This window comes from Salvelinus fontinalis, chromosome 41 (genome assembly GCF_029448725.1).
Source record: "Salvelinus fontinalis isolate EN_2023a chromosome 41, ASM2944872v1, whole genome shotgun sequence".
NCBI lineage: Eukaryota > Metazoa > Chordata > Actinopteri > Salmoniformes > Salmonidae > Salvelinus > Salvelinus fontinalis.
In genome coordinates this window covers 23,664,963-23,685,801 of record NC_074705.1, presented here as the reverse complement: position 1 = coordinate 23,685,801, position 20,839 = coordinate 23,664,963, and the positions used below count along the sequence as shown (strand labels likewise).

The 20,839-nt window shown below is 41.5% G+C and overlaps 2 protein-coding genes across 2 annotated transcripts; both read left to right on the top strand.

Annotated features, from left to right (window-relative positions):
• The first annotated feature begins 3,381 nt into the window (after positions 1-3,381).
• On the top strand, positions 3,382-7,584 carry LOC129840342 (zinc finger protein 25-like). The gene is made up of 2 exons (XM_055908146.1): positions 3,382-3,746; positions 5,742-7,584. The coding sequence occupies exons 1-2, from the start codon at positions 3,554-3,556 to the stop codon at positions 6,404-6,406; spliced, it is 858 nt and encodes a 285-aa protein (XP_055764121.1). The 5' UTR covers positions 3,382-3,553; the 3' UTR covers positions 6,407-7,584.
• A 6,323-nt stretch (positions 7,585-13,907) lies between these two features.
• LOC129840532 (zinc finger protein 184-like) lies at positions 13,908-19,564 on the top strand. The gene is made up of 2 exons (XM_055908464.1): positions 13,908-14,301; positions 17,566-19,564. The coding sequence occupies exons 1-2, from the start codon at positions 13,923-13,925 to the stop codon at positions 18,393-18,395; spliced, it is 1,209 nt and encodes a 402-aa protein (XP_055764439.1). The 5' UTR covers positions 13,908-13,922; the 3' UTR covers positions 18,396-19,564.
• Positions 19,565-20,839: the final 1,275 nt, after the last annotated feature.

Sequence of the window (20,839 nt, the reverse complement as noted above, 5' to 3'; positions counted from 1 at the left end):
CACTCCACCAATCATGCCTTTATGTGGCCAGACAGAAGCCACTCCTCAGTAAAAGGCACATGACAGCCCGCTTGAAGTTTGCCAAAAGGCACCTAAAGGACTCTCAGACCATGAGAAACAAGATTCTCTGGTCTGATGAAACTAAGATTGAACTCTTTGACCTGAATGCCAAGTGTCACGTCTGGAGGAAACCTGGCACCATCCCTACGGTGAAGCATGGTGGTGGCAGTATCATGCTGTGGGGATGTGTTTCAGCGCAGGGACTGGGAGACTAGTCAGGATCAAGGGGAAGATGAACGAAGCAAAGTACAGAGAGATCCTTGATTAAAAAGTGCTCCGGAGTGCTCAGGACCTCAGACTGGGGTCCAACAGGACAATGCCCCTAAGCACACAGCATAGACAATGCAGGAGTTGCTTCGGGACAAGTTTCTGAATGTCCTTGAGTGGCCCAGCCAGAGCCGGGACTTGAACCCGATCGAACATCTCTGGAGAGTCCTGAAAATAGCTGTGCAGTGACGCTCTCCATCCATTACCTGACAGAGCTTAAGAGGATCTGCAGAGAAGAATAGGAGAAACTCCCTAAATACAGGTCTGCCAAGCTTCATACCCAAGATAACTCGAGGATGTAATCATTGCCAAAGGTGCTTCAGCAAAGTCCTGAATAATGGGTCTGAATACTTATGTAAATGTGATAATTCAAAATTTTAAACAAACCTGTTTTTGCTTTGTCATTATGGGCTATTGTGTGTAGATTGGGGGGGGGGAAACAATTTCATCCATTTTAGAATATGGCTGTAACGTAACAAAATGTGGAAAACGTCAAGGGGTCTGAATACTTTTCGAATGCACTGGACAAGTTTTGCTCAAAGCAGCCAACTAAAGTAATGTAGTTAACGTAAGTTCAATCACAAAGGCTGGTCTGAGTGCATTTCCTGTTTCATTCAATAGTACAGCACAATTCACAGTTGCATTTCATCATGGGCACAGTGGGAATTTATATCTGTGATGTTTAAATGATGTCTTACCCCCAGAGCGAGAGAGTACATCACTTCCAGAAGATCTCCTTGCTGAGGGTTGCGTTGATCATGCACTGCTTCTCGTGGGGTGAGCCTGATGTTCCGCATATCATATCTATGTGTTTAACATGGGGAAAAGGGGACACAAAGTGAAAATTGATGCATCTACAAATTCACTGTTTTACACAATATTGTATCATATTTAATGAGTTACTGACCTGTCTGTCTACAGGCTTGTTCTGCTGTAGTCTCCACAACCGGATCACACTGGCACGGGATGTCCACGCACTGGATGGACTGAGGGATGCACTCCTGTTGGACTGGAAAACAAAGAGACATGGTCAGTGGTAGGTATTTTTCAATGCTGTATCACCATCTTTATCTGGACAGAAAACAAATTGTTTCTCATACTCAACACCCAATCCTCATGCCGCATTGTTTGTTCTTGTTTCCCAATCAACAGTCTGGATCTTCCTCTTCTGCCATGGTGGATGAGCTACCTTTTCTGGTAAATACAGGGCCTTTTCTCTTTCCCACCGGAAAATGGCAGCTGCAGACCCAAGTGTTGTCACTGGGTTTCCGGTCCATCCACCTGAAAAACAACAAATGTTACTTTTACCAGCTAGCTAAATTGATTACTGAAATGATAACATCTACATTAAAATACCATAACCCACAGACTTAACTATAGTAACAGTAAAATAGACTGGGCTTTGGTCTATCTGCACATCTAAAATCCTACTATGTGGATGGGACATTTCTGCTGGAATGGAGGAATTATCTGGAATGCTCAACTAGATGATCAGGACAGTCTAGGTTACTATTTGCCAGAAGAGGTGAAGTATTGCAATGAGCCACACAACTACTTCTGATTCTAATTCTCAAGAGGAAAGTTAAAACCTTCAGCCATAAGGTCACTGAGGAGGACCAACAGTGATAGGGGGATTGTCTGAAAGGTACTGACATGCAGGGATATAACAAAGATTTTGGGCACTGGCCAGCAGACCAAGATTTCTACATTCAGGTCCTAAATCTGTGGCATGCGATGTTTATAAAGAAAAATTTTCAATAAAGAGGTCACAACATTCATTATGCTATTATGTGCTAGTTTTTTTTTTACTTGTAAGGAGGGTAATGTGCATTGTACACGTAACTACAGTCAGTGGTTATCTATACTGGAAAAAAATCTAAACGTAACATGTAAAGTGTTGGTCCCATGTTTCATGAGCTGAAATTAAAGATCCTTGAAAGGTTATTTCCCTCAAATGTTGTGCACAAATTTGTTTACATCCCTGTTCGTGAGCATTTTTCAGTTTCAAGATAATCCAACCACCTGACAGGTGTGGCATATAAAGAAGCTGATTAAACAGCATGATCATTACACAGGTGCACCTTGTGCTGGAGAAAATAAAAAGCCACTAAAATGTGCAGTTTGTCACACAACGCCACAGATGTCTCAAGTTGAGAGAGCGTGCAATTGGCATGTTGACTACAGGAACATCCACCAGAGCTGTTGCCAGAGAATTCAATGTTAATTTCTCTACCATAAGCTGACTCCAACATCTATTTAGAGAATTTGGCAGTACATCCAACCAGCCTCACAATCACAGAACATGTGAAACCACGCCAGCCAAGGACATCCACATCCAGCTTCTTCACCTGTGGGATCATCTGAGACCCGCCACCTGGACAGCTGATGAACCTTTGGAGTATTTCTGTTTGTAATAAAGCCCTTTTGTGGGGAAAAACTCATTCTGATTTGCTGGGCCTGGTGATGCAGAGAATGCTAAGAGTGTGCTAAGCTGTCATCAAGGCAAAGTGTGGCTACTTTGAATAATCTCAAATATAAAATATATTTTGATTTGTTTAAAACTTTTTGGGTTACTACATGATTCCCTGTGTTATTTCATAGTTTTGATGTCTTCACTATTATTCTACAATGTAGAAAATAGTAAAAATAAAGAAAAACCCTTGAATGAGTAGGTGTCCAAACTTTTGACTGGTACTAATATATATATATATTCACCTGTATTTACTCCACAAAAATGAAACACTAATTAGCTACTAATGTGGCTTTCATAAAGAACTACAATTCCCTATGGGAAAAATGAATGGTGGAAAAACGATTTGAACCATTTCCCTGTTTGACCACTAGATTTAATGGGTATTATGATACCTCCACTGTGGGGCTCTATTGCAACTTTAATTAGAAGGTACTAACAGACAAGGCAAAGGCATGAATAAAACGGAGTATTGGGACCCACATTGAAACTGAGGGCAAAACTCTGCTTTGTCCAGGTAATGGGTTGGATCCAATAACCGGTTTTCCATGAAATGCTCCAAAACAGCAGGTGGCGCTAATGTAATGCAGTATTTTGTTTCTGTCGACCAGATTTTGTGAAAGGAGAACACTATCAATTGTTTAAAAAAAACTAGAAATTGTTGTTCAAAGGTCGCTAAGCAGATTCTTAGAGAAAGGTTTCAGCCAATATTCATTTGACAAAACGAACAGCTACACTTTCATAACCATTTCCAATATGTCAAAACTACAGTTGTTGAATGTATTCGTCACCGAGCGTTTATCCGCAGCTGCTGTGGAGATATTCGGGGTCGTGGAGAAGACCATAGCGGAGTATCAAGAAGAAGTCTTCCGTTCAGCAGAGGAGAACGAGCGTCTACGGATGCTGTTGGACATGGCTACCAAACCAGAGAGAACGTCACACATAGCAGGTTTGTAGTGAAATACAGTTGTTGTACGAGATTTGATTTGTAGACCAATAGATTAGATTAATGTGGCACGTTGTGGTATGCCAAAGGGGAGGTGAAGGGTGTAGCTTCATCCCAATATGGCGACTGGATTAAGGGCGAGTATAATGAAGTGGGTACGTCAAAAGCGCTCTACTATGGGTTAGAGTCTAACCGTTAGACGGTTAGATTGGTGTTTTTTTTTCTTTTTCTTCGGGTTCTTACCATGCTACTCAACTACTTTACATGGAGCTACTGTACCGCAAGAGTTTGGATTTCTGTTTTCAAGCTAGAGGATGAGTCTGCGCATTGGTGGAAAAAGTACTAAATTGTCATACATGAGTAAAAGTAAATATACCATAATAGAAAATGACTCGGATAAAAGTGAAAATCCTAGTCAAATATAGTACTAATGAGTAAAAGTATTTGGTTTTAAATATACTAAACACTAGAACCGCTGGGCCTCGAGGGACCCCCTTTATGCAAATGAGCAGTCATTCTGACTGCAAAATTCTAACAGTGTAATTAATACATTTCATATGTTATCACTGAAATAATAATTTGATTGTGTTCATGATGGTGTTTGGTAACATTGGTAAATATTTGTTCCCTGATTCCAAGTAACAAAATAGCATTTTCATTAGTTGATGTAGGCTATATGTAAAAACACAAATTCCACTGTAAAATCAACTTTATTTGTGGAGTGCCTTTGTTACAACTATGAAACAGAAACTATATAGTATGCTTTGGAACATGGTAACAGCTTCTTTTTATAAGTACTTTTTTTAAACAAAATACTAGGGCTGAGTGATATGGACAAAATATCATATCACAGTATTTTTCTAAATGTTGACAGTACTTTATGTTTTTGAATAATAAAAGTTAGACATTTGCTTTATGAGTAGTGCTTGACCCTACGGTGGCAACACATACATTCTAAGTTTTTTCAATGGGTCTTACTCATTCTAATTGTTTTATACTGTTAAATTAAACTTCAACTCAAAATAATTTCCTGCACTCATTTGAGATTATTTCCACACTGCCAAGTAGGGCTGCACAATATGGACAAAAAAAATCGAGGTAGCCTAGTGGTTCGAGCGTTGGACTAGTAACAAAGGTTGCAAGATCGAATCCCAGAGCTGACAAGGTAAAAAAAATCTGTCTTTCTGAAACCTGAACAAGGAAGTTAACCCACGGTTCCTAGGCAGTCATTGAAAATAAGAATTTGTTCTTAACTGACTTGCCTAGTTTAATAATGGTCAAATACATTTTTAAAAACTTGCGATTTTAGATCAACACTTGGGTGAATTGTTGGAATCATGGAAAAATAATGATTATTCCAATTCTATAGCTAGAAGATAATAGTGGACACTTTGAATACAGTGTTGTTTGACATGACACAAAGAAAAATACCAGGGAGGAGTTAGTGACAGGGTAGGAACCAAAGTGATGGTCAGTGTTTCCTTGGGTACCCTATAATCTCTCTCGTAGCTACTTCATGTAGCTACCATATTCAAGCTTTGCCTATTCCTCTTTGATTTAGAAGATACTGTTGCACAAACAGCATGCTGATTTAGGCCTACACCATCACTGGTATCAGGCTGTATAGCTAGCTAAGTTTGCTCTGACTCAGTACATTTATTAGCTAGCTAGCCAGATAACTAGCTATGCATCAATGCCGGTATATAGTAATATACGATATACCGCCCAGCCCTACCACTGTCTGGTAAACAACTAACCAAAATCTAAAACTGACCCTTACCTTAACCCTAACGATAAACTTAACCAAATTTTAACTAATTCTGAAATTAAATATATTTTTGTAGGTCAGGAGTGTCAGTATAGCCTTTTCCGTGCTGTAGTGTAGACTAGTCAACAAAAATAGTTTTTTTTTTGAGTGCAGAGAGGTCTTCCAAACAAAATTACAGGTATTGTATTAAGAAGTCAATATTGACTGAATGTTTGGTTTTTTACCTCCAGACTTCCAGCTACTCACTCCCTCTGTTCCCCCTGAGCAGCAGGAGTGGAGCCCCAGTCTGGGGCAGGAGGACCCAGAACCCACACAGATTAAAGAGGAACAACAGGAGCTCAGACTCAGTCAGGAGGACCCACCTCAGCCCTCGCATCTTTACCAAAACCAAACTGTGGATGACGGAGAGAGGGGTATTCTACCTATCATCATAACTGAAGAGATCAAAACAGAACCTGATGTAGAGGGCTACAGAGTACCAGAACCAACCAGTGATCAGCCCCTCTCAGTTCATCCAGAGTACTCTGCTGCAGTAGAGAAGCCATATCAGTGTAAACAATGTAGCAACAGCTTCACACGTAAGGGACACTTGACCATCCATTCAATGACACACACAGGAGAGAACCCCTATCAATGCAAACAATGTGGCAAAATGTTTAACCAGAAGAGCAACTTGACCGTTCATTCAAGGATACATACAGGGGAGAGACCTTATCAGTGCAACGACTGTGGCAAAGCCTTCAACCAGAAGATAGAACTGACATTGCATATGAGAGCTCATACAGGAGAGAGACCATATATCTGTCCTGTATGCAAGAAAGGTTACATCGCATTAAGCTATTTAAGACTTCATCAGCGTGTTCACAAAGGGGAGAAATCTTACCAGTGCAAATAATGTGACAAATGCTTTGGTTATAAAGGAAGCTTGAAGTCTCATATGAGCACTCACACAAAAGCTTCAGCCTGAAGTGAGAACAACAAATGATTACAAATGATTACTCACATGTGAATTTCTTGTTACATCCAACTTGTAAATAATTATTATATTTCCTGCCACTTGACAACAAAACAACTGTAGTTGTGTGTTAAAGGTTTTGTTTTTTTCAATTTATTGGACTTTAGGATGTATAGCACCGATTTGTGTCACCTCGTTAGTCAGTATGTGTTACACCTGGGCTGGCCCAGTGCTTCAGTTGTCTTGAAATGTGGATGTCCGGTCAACACCTTTTTAGTTGGCTCTCCCTATTTCATTTATAGAAAAATGTTCATTTGTCTGATCTTCCCTGTATTTGTTTTGCTCAACCTTTTGGTTTGCTTCCTGTCTTTTAAGTTTGGTGTGGGTTTTTCTTGTTGGCCTCTTCTTGGGCAAATTTAGTGGGTGCTCGTGGTGATTGTCATTTACGTTCCAGTTGTGACTAGTCAACTTTCAGTGGATACCCCAACGAGTGTCTTTCAGAACCCCTCCTAAAACCCTGCCAGTTTCGTTTTGGTTGTGTCAGTGACTTTGTTACTTCCCCTTCTGTTTGAGCAACATTATTTGGTTTTGTAGCTGAGGAAAGTAACAATGTGTGTGTGGAGTGTAAAGCATCATTCACTATCTGATTTGTAAGATCATTTTGGTGCTCACTTTTTTTGGATGGCTATTCGCCGTTACAATGAGGGAATTTTATTATGCTGGCCCGGGTGGGCGGAGTTTGCACCAGGTGAAAAGTGATTGCATCAGTTTGAGACCATCCTGCCTCACGGGTGTGAGCCAATCACATGACAGGCCATAGCCCGGTGCACTAAGGTTCAGCCTACGGTAATCAAACTCCCTCACTGCTGTATCTAGCACAGAGCACACATTTGGATTTCTGAACAACGAGTTCTAATTCAATTGTTTAACAATGACACAGGATATTTGGGCCACTATCTTCTATCTGTACTGACAACTGCATGTTAGAATATTGGAGTAGCCTATTATGTCTTTGACAATCTATATAATGCAGCAAATCATTTGTTGTAATAAAGTACTTTTAAAAAAATGGATGTCATTCATATTAGAGAATGTATTAAATCTGCCGATCAGCTCTATTTCCTGCCTCCTACAACAACCCTATCCTGACCTATTAGGCAGATGGGAATGTATCTGGGCCCGTTTTCATAAAGCATCTTGGTTGAGTGCTAATCTAGGATCAGATCACTCCTGTCCATTCATTATAATTTAAAAAGCTAAACTAATCCTAGATCAGCACTCCTACTGTAAGACACTCTGTGAATAGAACCCCTGACCCTGTGTTACTGGTTTGGGTCAACATTTACCTCCTCCCAGTTGGTGTCTCCTGGGACATGATGATTTAAAGGTGCACCAAAGACATTACAGTATGAAGATGGGCATAAACTGCTTCTCCAATAGAAATCCCTGATCACACTTGTAGGCGATGCAATGGCGACATTGGCTAGCTAAGTGAATGCGCAGAAACATCATTGGGTCTTACGGTCGCCCCGCCCCGAACTGCGCATGTGCAGGCTGTCAAATCAAAGGCACTCTTGAAATAAAGTTGTTTTTGACAAACGAAAACGTGTTAGTTTGTTACTTTCACAAGGTTGGAGTAATAGCATTTTCAATTACTTATTACAATGACTCAAATCTAGTTTGTGCCTTTTAGATTTAGAGAAAATGAAAAACAGAAAATGCTCTACAGGAATGATGGAGTCCATCCAAATCATCTTGGCTCCTGGACTCTGTCCATGCATTTCAAGGATGCGTTGAGACAATGACTGATCGATGACCCCAGCTCAGTTAGGCCCTACCATTCTGTCGCTGAGTGGTCATAATGCTGCAGCAAATGTACATTACCCCAGTGGCGTTTGCAGACACAATGTCCCTCTAACTGCCCTGAATGCCTCTGTTGATCCTACAGTTATTGTATGCAGTAATCATGTGCCTATGAACCAGAGTTCAGCTGCTAGCACTGAGGCGGTGTGCCCTAGTAGGAAGTCCACTCAGCTCAAACATAATGAGCCCACATTAGCATATGTAACCTAAGAAACATGGTTCATGAAATCAATAACTTGCTAGTAACAGATGGAATTCATATCTCTGAAACTCACTTAAATAATACATTTGATGATACAGTGGTAGAAATACATGGTTTTAACATTTACAGAAAAGACAAAATGCCAATGGTGGAGGTGTTGCTGTTTATATTCTGAACCACATTTCACTAAAGCTTAGAGAGGATCTCACGTTAAATACTGTTGAAGTAATATGGCTACAGGGTCATCTGCTTAACCTAAAGCCCATTCTTGTGGGAAGCTGCTATAGACCACCAAGTGCTAATAGTATCTAGATAATGTGTGAAACGCTTGATAATGTATGTGATATCAACAGAGAGGTATATTTTCTGGGTGATTGAAATATTGACTGGCTTTCATTAAGTTGCTCACTCAAGAAAAAGCTTCAAACTGTAACCAGTGCTTGCAGCCTGGTTCAGATTATCAGTCAACCTACCAGGGTAGTTACAAACAGCACAGGAATGAAATCGTCAACATATATTGATCACATCTTTACTAATGCTGTAGAAATTTGCTTTAAAGCAGTATTCAAATCTATTGGATGTAGTGATCACAATAAAGTAGCCATATCTAGGAAAACCAACATTTCAAAGGCTGTGCCTAGTAGTGTACAAGAGGTCATACAATGTGTAGTGCTTCTTATGTTGATGTAAATAATATTTGCTGGTCTGTGGTGTGTAATGAGGAGCAACCAGACGCTCCACTTGACACATTTGTAAAATTGCTTATTCCAGTTACTAATAAGCATGCCCGCATTAAGACAATGACTGTAAAAACTTGAATGCCTGGAGTTTGAGTGAAGAATTAAAAAATTGTAGGGTTGAGAGCGATGAGGCAAAAGTAATGGCAAATAAGTCTGGCTGCACAACCGATTGGCAAAAATACTGCAAATTGAGAAATCATATTACTAAACTGTCACGTTCCTGACCTGTTTTCTGTTAGTTTTATGTGTTAGTGGGTCAGGACGTGAGTTGGGTGGGCATTTCTATGTTTTCTGTTTCTATGTTGGTTTATTGGGTTGCCTGGTATGGCTCTTAATTAGAGGCAGGTGTTTGGCGTTCCTCTAATTAAGAGTCATATTTAGGTAGGCGTTTTCACAGTGTTCGTTGTGGGTGGTTGTCTCCTGTGTCTGTGTATATGTTTGCACCATACGGGACTGTTTACGGTTTGTTCGTTTTATGTAGTCTGTTCCTGTTCATTGCGTTCTTCACGTTATATGTAAGTTCGTCGTTCAGGTCTGTCTGCATCGTTTATTTGTTTTGTTTGTTTATGTAAGTTTAGTTTGTTTTTCCGTCGTGTTCAATAAATCATGTCATTTCACTACGCTGCGCCTTGGTTCGATCTTCTGATGAAGAGGAGGAGGTCTGCCGTTACATAAACGGAATTAAAAGAAGAAACTATACTATGAAACACAGACAAAAGTATATAAAGAACGATAGTAAAAAGCTTTGGAGCACCTTAAATTACATTTTGGACAAAAGGGCAAACTTGTCTCCATTATTCATTAAAACAGATGGATCATTCGTCACAAAACCCACTGATATTGCCAATTACTTTAATGATTTTGTCAATAGCAAGATTAGCAAACTTTGGCATGACATGCTAGCAACAAACGCTGACACTACACATCCAATTATAACTGATAAAATTATGAAAGATAAGCATTGTTATTTTGAGTGTGGAAGAGGTGAAAACATTATTGTTGTCTATCAACAATGACAAGCCACCCAGGTCTGACAACTTGGATGGAAAATTACTGAGGATAATAGTGGATGATATTGCAACTCCTATTTGCCATATCTTCAATCTAAGCCTACTAGAAAGTGTGTGCCCTCAGGCCTGGAGTAAAGCAAAAGTAATTCCACTACCAAAGAATAGTAAAGCCCCCTTTACTGGCTCAAATAGCTGACCAATCAGCCTGTTACCAACCCTTAGTGGGAGTTGTTTTGTTAGACTTCAGTGCGGCTTTTGGCATTATCGATCAAAGTCTGCTTTTGGAAAAACGTATGTGTTATGGCTAGGGCTGTCGCTGTGGCCGCATTACCGCCACACCGGAGGTCACGAGTTATGAAGGCAGTCAAATTCCACGTGACCGTTTAGTCACGGTAATTAGGCTTCTCCAAGCTCTGATGCTCATTAGTAGCCTACCAAATGTACTAACTGCCTGGTACTCAACACTCTATTGTCTCTCTAATCACTGACACCAATGCAAATGTATTCGAAAATCGAATCAAACCCTTCATGAGAGCCCATGAGCTCATGTTGCGCAACATTTCAATAGGCTATGCAATTGCGTGAGAAAAGAGTGATGGCCTCTACTGAAAAAAGGAGGATCAAATTTCTGATAATAATCCTTTCTAAATCAAAATACATTTCACACATTATTTAGTATATGTAAAGACAAGATTAAATCAAGAATAGTCTGATGGGTGGATTTTTTTAGGGTGCATTACGGCCACACAAAGGGAATGCCGGCATGAAATTGTAGGCATTATCAAGTGCTTGTCAAATTGTGAATGAGTGACTGATGTACAGTAGTGTGTACAGCCTGCACAAAAAAACAAAGCAGAGCTAATGCCTTTCAAGCAACTTTTTTCAAATCATCATTAGAGTTGCATCATGCAGCCTTACAATGTATTAAAAAGTGTGTGGAAGCCAGGAGATGCTAAATGTGTTTATGTGAATTAACGGTCAATTACCGTGAGACCGATGGTTGTTGTCTTGACAATCACCGGTTGATGAAATTTCATGACCACCACAGCCCTAGTTATGGCTTTACACCCCCTGCTATATTTTGGATAAAGAGTTACCTGTCTAACAGAACAAAGAGGGTGTTCTTTAATGGAAGCCTCTCCAACATAATCATAGAATCAGGAATTCCCCAGGACAGCTGTCTAGGCCCCTTACTTATTTCAATCTTTACTAATTACTTGCCAATGGCTTTGAGTAAAGCAAGGAATACATTTGTCCTAAATATTTCAAAAACTAAAAAGCATTGTATTTGGGACAAATCATTCACTAAAGCAAGTTGAGGTGACTAAAACACTTGGAGTAACCCTGGATTGTATACGTGGTCAAAACATGTTGATACAACAGTAGCTAAGATGGGGAGAAGTCTGTCCATAACAAAGCACTGCTCTGCCTTCTTAACACTATCAACAAGGCAGGTCCTACAGGCCCTAGTTTTGTCGCACCTGGTCTACTGTTCATTCGTGTGGTCAGGTGCCACAAAGGGGGACCTGGGGAAATTGTCTCAGAACAGGGCAGCATGGCTGGCCCTTAAATATATACGGAGCGCTAACATTAATAATATAAATGTAAGTCTCTCATGGCTCAAAGTGAAGGAGAGATTGACTTCACTACTTGTTTTTGTAAGAAGTGTTGACAAGCTGAATGCACTGAGCTGTCTGTTTAAACTACTAGTACACAGCTCAGACACCCATGCATACCCCACAAGATATGTTACCAGAGGTCTGTTTAAACTACTAGCACACAGCTCAGACACCCATGCATACCCCACAAGATATGTTACCAGAGGTCTGTTTAAACTACTAACACACAGCTCAGACACCCATGCATACCCCACAAGATATGTTACCAGAGGTCTGTTTAAACTACTAGCACACAGCTCAGACACCCATACATACCCCACAAGATATGCTACCAGAGGTCTCTTCACAGTCCCCAAGTCCAGAACAGACTATGGGGTGCGCACAGTACTACATAGAGTCATGAGTACATGGAACTCTATCCCACATCAGGTAACTGGTAGCAGTAGAATCCGATTTAAAAAGCAGGTAAAAATAAACCTTATGGAACAACGGGGACTGTGAAGAGTGTTGCAGACTAGGGGGTTGGGTCAAAACGTGTACACAGATCAGACACAGAGTAGGATTAGCTCAGTTTCAAAGGTGTTTATTAAAATAATAGTCCAAAAGAAAATAATAGGTTTTCCCCAAGAGACCCTCTCCAGGATACCATTTTATGGCCTCCGGGTCTTGCTGTATCCTGTGGGGGTCAAAGGTGAACTCCTTCCTGTTACCTCTGGTACTGTCCCCAACTATACGGGAGTCCTTTCCTCCACCAGTCTCTCCTGTGTGCTGCCTTTCTGGCAGCTTTATGGGACGTGTACAGCTGGTGAGCAATTATCCCTTGATCACTAACCAATCCCCAATCAGCCCCAATTAATCCTGGACGGGGATCCCGTCGAGACCTGGCACGTCCAGCAGATGGAGCCATCGCCTCGTGATGTATTCTCCGTCTGTCACCAGGCCTCGACGAGTCTCCCCCTGATGGCTGACCTGCTGAATGCCACAAGAGATACCAGGCAACAGACACACGCACTCTACACACATGTTTACTGCAATATTGTTGTATGGTGGTATTATACATGTTGTATTGTAGATATGTAGTGGTGTAATAATGTTATATGATGTACTGTTTTGGATCCCTAAGAAACAGCTATGGAAGATGTTTTCACTTCTCTCATTGACTTCTCAAACCCCAAACCCCGGCTTGGTCTGTTTCACAAGGATCCTGGAAGTCTCAAGATGTTGCGCCTCTGGGTTTTACGCCTCGATCGCACCAACAGTGGTTTGGCATGGTGGTACACCAGAACTACATTAAATTCCAATGGAACACTGCGTTTGCCTTGCAGCATTGCGTTGCAGTGCGTTTCTGCGTGGTGCACAAATTGGATTTATCGAACGTATGCATCAAATTGTATGTGTAGATGCCTTGAAGGAAATGGTAGCAGAAGGTGAAAGTTAAACTTTTATTGCACACATATCCAGATGATGCTGCGTACCATTTTGCCCAATAACGCTGTAGGTGTGTTCAAGATGTTAGAAACTTTGTGGGTGCACTATGCAGAAATCGCTCCGCCATTTATTGGTTGCTAAAATTGTAATAGTTCGGCTAATTTAAGTTTGTGACAAAACAAGCAAGTATAGAGTAGAGAGTCACTGTACCATCTAAACCACTGAAATTCATTTTCCATAACCAAAAACATTGTAATTTCAGCTATTTGAAGCTGTTGTACAAAACTGAAAGTAAAATATTTGCTTTCAATGAGAATGACAGATCAAAAACTAACATTTCTAAGTGAATTTGGTCGTGTCGCCCAAAAGGTTTAATTTCAAATCAAATGTTATTTGTCACATGCGCCAAATACAAAAGCTGCCGACCTTACCATGACCTTACCACTAAAGGACAAGGCAAAGGCATGAAAAAAAAGTGGTGTTTTGTCTGGTTGGGACCCATATTGAAACTGAGGGCAAACTTGGTCCATGTAATGTGGCTCAAAGATCTCGTACCTTAACATAAAATATTTTGGAATATACTGACTGACAACAATGGTTTTCCATGAAATGCTCCAATACGGCAGGTGGCGCTATTGTAATGAAGTATTTTTTCACCGACCGACTTTAATGAAACAACAACAAGGTCGCTATCAGCTGGTACGCAGAATCAGAGAGAGAGGTTTCAACCAACATTTCTATAATAAAACGAACAGCTCGACTTTCATAACCATCGCCAATATGTCTAAACTACAGTTGTTGAATGTGTTCGTCACCGAGCGTTTGTCAGCAGCTTCTGTGGAGATATTCGTGGTCGTGGAGAAGATTATAGCAGAGTATCAGGAAGAAATCTGCCGTTCAGCAGAGGCGAATGAGCGTCTACGGAGGCTGTTGGACATGGCTAACAAACCAGAAATAACGTTACACAGAGCAGGTTTGTAGCGTAATGCAGTTGTTGTAATGATATTTGACATGTAGACTAGTTAATAGACTAGATGCATGTGGCACGTTGTGTTATGCCGAAGGGGATAAGCTATACGGACATGCCTTGTGCCCAAATTGAGGACGTATGTCGAGTGGAGACGAATGGATTCGGTTCAGTCAGTCGTCCTGGTGAGACTAGCTTATGCTGGCTAGCTGTCAACGACCGCATTTATTTCCATGGGCAAGGGAGAAATAACTTGTATTATTGGTCATCATTCTAGATTTCACCGTGACCTGCCAATCAGCTAACGTAACGAATTAAAAACTCGATCCGTTGGAATACTGCGTTACAAATGCTTATTTCAAAGACCCACGTACCAGTGGTTGAAAACTATGTATGTTGCACTGGAACACATTTTAATATGAAAAAGAGCCGTACATTTGGTCCGCCATGGTAAAGTGTAGCCTAGTAATGCTAATATATTTGAGACCAGTGTGTTGCAGTTAATTTCGTCTTTGACTTAAGTTAAATATCTTTGACTAGTAAATGGAATATACAGTGCATTCGGGAATCTATTCAAACCCCTTCCACATTTTGTTACATTACAGCCTTCTTCTAAAATGGATACAATTTTATTTTACCCTCAAATATACACACAATAGCCCATAATGACACAGCGAAAACAGGTTATACATTTTACATTTACTTATTTACATAAGTATACAGACCCTTTGGTATTAGACTCGAAATTGAGCTCAGGTGCATCCTGTTTCCATTGATCATCCTTGAGATGTTTCTACAACTTGATTGGAGTCCACATGTGGTAAATTCAATTGATTGGACATTATTTGGAAAGGCACACACCTGTCTATATAAGGTCCCACAGTTGACAGTGGATGCCCGAGCAAAAACCAAGCCATGAGGTCGAAGGAATTGTCCGTAGAGCTCCGAGACAGGATTGTGTCGAAGCACAGATCTGGGGAAGGGTACCAAAACCTTTCTGCAGCATTTGAAGGTCCCCTAGAACACAGTGGCCTCCATCATTCTTAAATGGAAGATGTTTGGAACCACCAAGACTCTTCCTAGAGCTGGCCACCTGGCTAAACTGAGCAATCAGGGGAGAAGAGCCTTGGTCAGGGAGGTGACCAAGACCCGATGGTCACTGACAGAGCTCCAGAGTTCCTCTGTGGAGATAGGAGAACCTTCCAGAAGGACAACTATTCTCTGCAGCGCTCTGCCAATCAGGCCTTTATGGTAGAGTGGCCAGACGGATGCCACTACTCAGTAAAAGGCACATGACAGCCCACTTGGAGTTTGCCAAAAGGCACCTAAAGGATTCTCTTTGGCCTGAATGCCAAGCGTTACATCTGGAGGAAACCTGGCACCATCCCTACGGTGAAGCATGGTAGTGGCAGCATCATACTGTGGGGATGTTTTTTCAGCGACAGGAAGACTAGTCAGGATTGAGGGGAAGATGAACGGAGCAAAGTACAGAGAGATCCTTGATGAAAACCTGCTCCAGACCGCTCAGGACCTCAGACTGGGGCAAAGATTCACCTTCCAACAGGATAACGACACTAAGCACACAGCCAAGCCAACGCAGGAGTGGCTTTGAGACAAGTCTCTGAATGTCCTTGAGTGGTCCGGCCAGAGCCCGGGCTTGAACCCGATTTGAACATCTCTGGAGAGACCTGAGAATAGCTGTGCAGCGACGCTCCCCATCCAACCTGACAGATCATGAGAGGATATGCAGAGAAGAATGGGAGAAACTCCCCAAATACAGCTGTGCCAAGCTTCTAGCTTCATACCCAACAAGACTCAAGGCTGTATTCGCTGCCAAAAGCGCCTCAACAAAGTACTGAGTAAAGGGTCTGAATAATTATGTAATGTGATATTTCCTTTTTTTTCATTATGGGGTATTTTGTGTAGATTGATGAGCGGGAAAAAACAATTGAATCCATCTTAGAATAAGGCTGTAACGTAACAATGTGGAAAAAGTCAATGGGTCTGAATACTTTCCGAATGCACTGTACTGTACTAACGTTTACTACCTGAATTAGTGGGATCATCTGGTTACCACCCGTGTTTGGAATACATTGAGCTCGTTGACAAAAACAGACCATGGGACACCTTTTCACACAGAGATGTATTTGTCAAAGGTCCGCGGTGGGTCTGTGTAAACTATGCGGTTATATTGGAGAAAGGTTTATAGCAGTGACTGTCATCAAATGATTTACTGTTGTAGTATTTCTAAGTAGCAGCCATATCAGCCAGGGAAACTAAGAGCATTCCGATTTTTCTGCCTGACTGTGGCACTCTTTACCTGAGTTTGAGTTAAGATTTTCTTGTGATCACAACAAAACTACTTATTTTACTAAACTATAGATTTAAATAAATTGTGATTCTTTAAAAAGATAGGCCTGACTGACGTGGACTGTTTCCTCACCTTATTCTCCTTGTGGGAATCCATGGTTGTTGGTTGTTCAGATTCATTCTCACAAGTTCCAACTTTGGCAGAAAAGTTTCAAATTCATCACATTAAATCATCTCAGTCAGATCACGTGAAGGGGGAAGGAGTTCCCATAGGTCTTTTGGCGACCCTTTACGAAAACAACAAGAGAGCTAGTTACGGTGACTGACTGAACAGAATCCGTTTGTCTCCACTCAACTCTCGCTGCCCCACATACGTCATCAATTTTGTGCACCAGGCATGTCCGTATTACCTCTCCCATGCCAAAGAGCTTTGTATCTTCCTCGGTCGATACTAGTTACCACAGCCACAAATCCAGCCTATTTCAAAAATGTATCTGAAAATGTTAAACCTAACCTTAACCACACCTTAAATTAAGATCAAGAAGCAAATGTTTGTTTTCACAATTTTGCCAATTTTGACTGTGGCTGTGGTAACTAGTGGAATCCCTCTTCCTCTCTGGCTATGCGCACCCTTGAATGCAACTCCTGATTCTCCAACATTGCTTTGTTAAGTCACGTGCTGGGGTACCGGCTATAAGGACACTCCTGTCCTGTAAACAAGTAACCAAAATCTAAAACTGACCCTTACCTTAATCATGACCATAAATTTAACCTAATTTGAACTAATTGTGAAATTAAATATATTTTTGTAGGTCAGGAGTGTCAGTATAGCCTTTTCCGTGCTGTAGTGTAGACTAGTCAACAAACTCGTTTTATTTTTGAGCACAGAGAGGCCTTCCTAACAAAATGACAGATATTAAGATAAGTCTATATTGATTGAATATATTTTTTCCCCTCCAGACTTCCAGCTACTCACTCCCGCCGTTCCCCCTGAAAATCATTACTGTGAGCAGGAGTGGAACCCCAGTCTGGGGCAGGAGGACCCAGAACCCACACAGATTAAAGAACAACAGGAGCTCAGACTCAGTCAGAAGGACCCACCTCAGCCCTCACATCTTTACCAAAACCAAACTGTGGATGACAGAGAGAGGGGTATTCTACCTATCATCATAACTGAAGAGATCAAAACAGAACCTGATGTAGAGGGCTACAGAGTACCAGAACTAACCAGTGATCAGCCCATTTCAGTTCATCCAGACTGCTCTGCTGCAGTGGAGAAACTATATCAGTGTAGACAATGTGGCAAAAGCTTTACACGTAAGGGACACTTGACCATCCATTCAAGAACACACACAGGAGAGAAATCTTATCTGTGCAAACAATGTGACAAATGGTTTAACCAGAAAGGTGACTTGGACAGACATACAAGGGTACACACAGGAGAGAATCCATATCAGTGTAAACAATGTGGCAAAAGGTTTAGCCAGAAGGGAAGCTTGACAGTCCATTCAAGGATACATACAGGGGAGAGACCATATCAGTGCAAAGACTGTGGCAAAGCCTTCAACCAGAAGATAGAATTGACATTGCACATGAGAGCTCATACAGGAGAGAGACCATATAGCTGTCCTGTATGCAGGAAAGGTTACATTGCATTAAGCTATTTAATACGTCATCAGCGTGTTCACACAGGGGAGAAACCTTACCAGTGCAAAGAATGTTACAAATGCTTTGGTTATAAACATCGCCTAACATCACATATGAGCACTCATACTAAAGGGCATAAATGATATTACTGCACTGAGTGTAATAATAGCCTGAAATGAAAACAACAAATTAATACTTTGTCGTATTTCTTAATACGTCCAACTTCTGAATAATTATGTTCTGTTTTCTGGCAATTAACAACAGAACAAATTGAGTAATGTGTGTTGAGGGGAAATCACCAGTCAGTATCTGTTTGGTAAACTGAATCTAGCGCTCAGTTTCAGGGACCTACCCTCCAGGACACTGCTGGCTTCAGGAAGTCCTCACAGCTCCATCTAGCAGAGCACACACTCCTGTTCTCCGTATACACAAATAACAACTGTATGCAAAAACAGTGAGCTCACCTTCATCAAATACCTGTATGCCGACGACATGGCTCTGGTTGCTTGCCTGGATGGCAAATCCAGCTCAAGTTTCTCCCAGTTAATTGATGACCTCGTGACATGTTTTGACAATAGCTTCAATGACGTCCATTTCACCAAGACTAAAGAACTATGCCTTGGTGGTAAGATGCGGAATAATGCAAGCAAACACACACTGACCATGATATAAAGATCCCTATTCGAGAGTGTTCTCACCTTCATCTCCACCTGGTATGGGAATTGGGAACCTCTCGTTCAGGGACAGGAGTAAACTGGCAAAAGTTGTCAGCAAAATAATCAGCAGCAAAACAGCCACAACTGCAAGAACTGTACACACAGAACATTACAAGGAAAGCACTCCAGGTCTTCAACGACCACGCCCGCCCACTGCATGTATCCTTCCAAATGCTGTCTGGTCGGAGATGAAAGGTGCCACTCGCCCGGAAGAATGGCTGGAGAAATCCCCTCCGCAGTGACAATTCTAAATAAGATAACCAACATGTAAATACTTCATGTAATGTGTATGTTTTCATCCATTTCATGTAAGCCAGAGCGCCAAAGACACTTTTCCATTCTGTGCAAACTTAATGGACCAAAACGTTTTCTAATCTCATCTTTCTAAACAACAGGAGTTCTTGTTCAATTGTTTAACAATGACATACGAGACATTTGGGCCACTATCACATCTGTACTGACAGCTGCATGTTAGAATATTGATGTAGCCGATCACATTTGTTTTGACATAATCCAGGAAACAAACTACCTTTCCAGTGTAACCCCCTAGAGTCCATTGACAATCTAAGTAACATAATAAAAATCTGTCAGTTTAAGCAAGAGATGTTTTTTTTTGCATCGGATGCTTCTCAATCCGCCTATGTTGCACTTCCGCATTTGTGGTAAACGGTGGCAGAGCTAGAGTGGTGTTTGTCAGACCATGTGACATCGGTCTTCTCACAAAAACGTCTGTCAGTGTAAACAATGTGGCAACAGCTTCACATGTAAGGGACACTTGACCATCCATTCAAGGATACACATACGGGAGAGACCATGTCAGTGCAAAGACTGGGAAAGCCTTCAACCAGAAGATAGAATTGACATTGCATATGAGAGTTCATACAAGGGAGAGACCATATATAGTAGCTGTCCTGTATGCAGGAAAAGTTACATCGCGTTAAGGTACACTACATGACCAAAAGTTTGTGGACACATGCTCGTCGAACATCTCATTCCAAAATCATGGGCATTAATTTGGAATTGGTTCCCCCTTGCTGTTATAAAAGCCTCAACTCTTCTAGGAAGGTTTTCCACTAGATGTTGGAACATTGCCGTGGGGACTTGCTTCCATTCAGCCACGAGGATTAGTGTGGTCGGGCACTGATGTTGGGCGATTAGGCCTGACTCAAAGTCAGCGCTCCAATTCATCTCAAAGGTGTTCGATGGGGTTGATGTCAGGGCTCTGTGCAGGCCAGTCAAGTTCTTCCACACTGATCTCGACAAACCATTTATGTATGGACCTCGCTTTGTGCACGGGGGCATTGTCATGCTGAAACAGTAAAGGGCCTTCCCCAAACTGTTGCCACAAATTTGGAAGCACAGAATCGTCTAGAATATCATTGTATGCTGTAGCGTTAAGATTTCCCTTCACTGGAACTAAGGGGCCTAGTCCAAACCATGAAGAACAGCCCCAGACCATTATTCCTCCACTGAACTTTACAGTTGGCACTATACATTGGGGCATTCAGCGTTCTCCTGGCATCCTCCAAACACAGATTTGTCCTTAAGACTTCCAGATGGTGAAGCGTGATTCATCACTCCAGAGAATGCGTTTCCACTGGTCCAAACTCTAATGGCGGCGAGCTTTACACCACTGCAGCTGAAGCTTGGCATTGCGCATGGTGATCATAGGCTTGTGTGCGACTGCTCGGCCATGGAAACCCATCTCATGAAGCTCCAGAGGCAGTTTGGAACTCGGTAGTGAGTGTTGCAACCGTGGACAGACTATTTGTATGTGTTACGCGTTTCAGCGGTCCCGTTCTGTGAGCTTGTGTGGCCTACCACTTGGCGGCTGAGTCTTTGTTGCTCCTATATGTTTCCACTTCACAATA

What these genes read in the sequence shown, in the direction of transcription:
- LOC129840532 (XM_055908464.1), top strand. Translation starts at nt 13,923, where the DNA reads ATGGTTTTCCATGAAATGCTCCAATACGGCAGGTGGCGCTATTGTAAT. An exon ending in AATAACGTTACACAGAGCAG is followed by an intron (nt 14,302 to 17,565) that starts GTTTGTAGCGTA and finishes TTTCCCCTCCAG; the next exon opens with ACTTCCAGCTACTCACTCCC.
- LOC129840342 (XM_055908146.1), top strand. Translation starts at nt 3,554, where the DNA reads ATGTCAAAACTACAGTTGTTGAATGTATTCGTCACCGAGCGTTTATCC. An exon ending in GAGAACGTCACACATAGCAG is followed by an intron (nt 3,747 to 5,741) that starts GTTTGTAGTGAA and finishes TTTTACCTCCAG; the next exon opens with ACTTCCAGCTACTCACTCCC.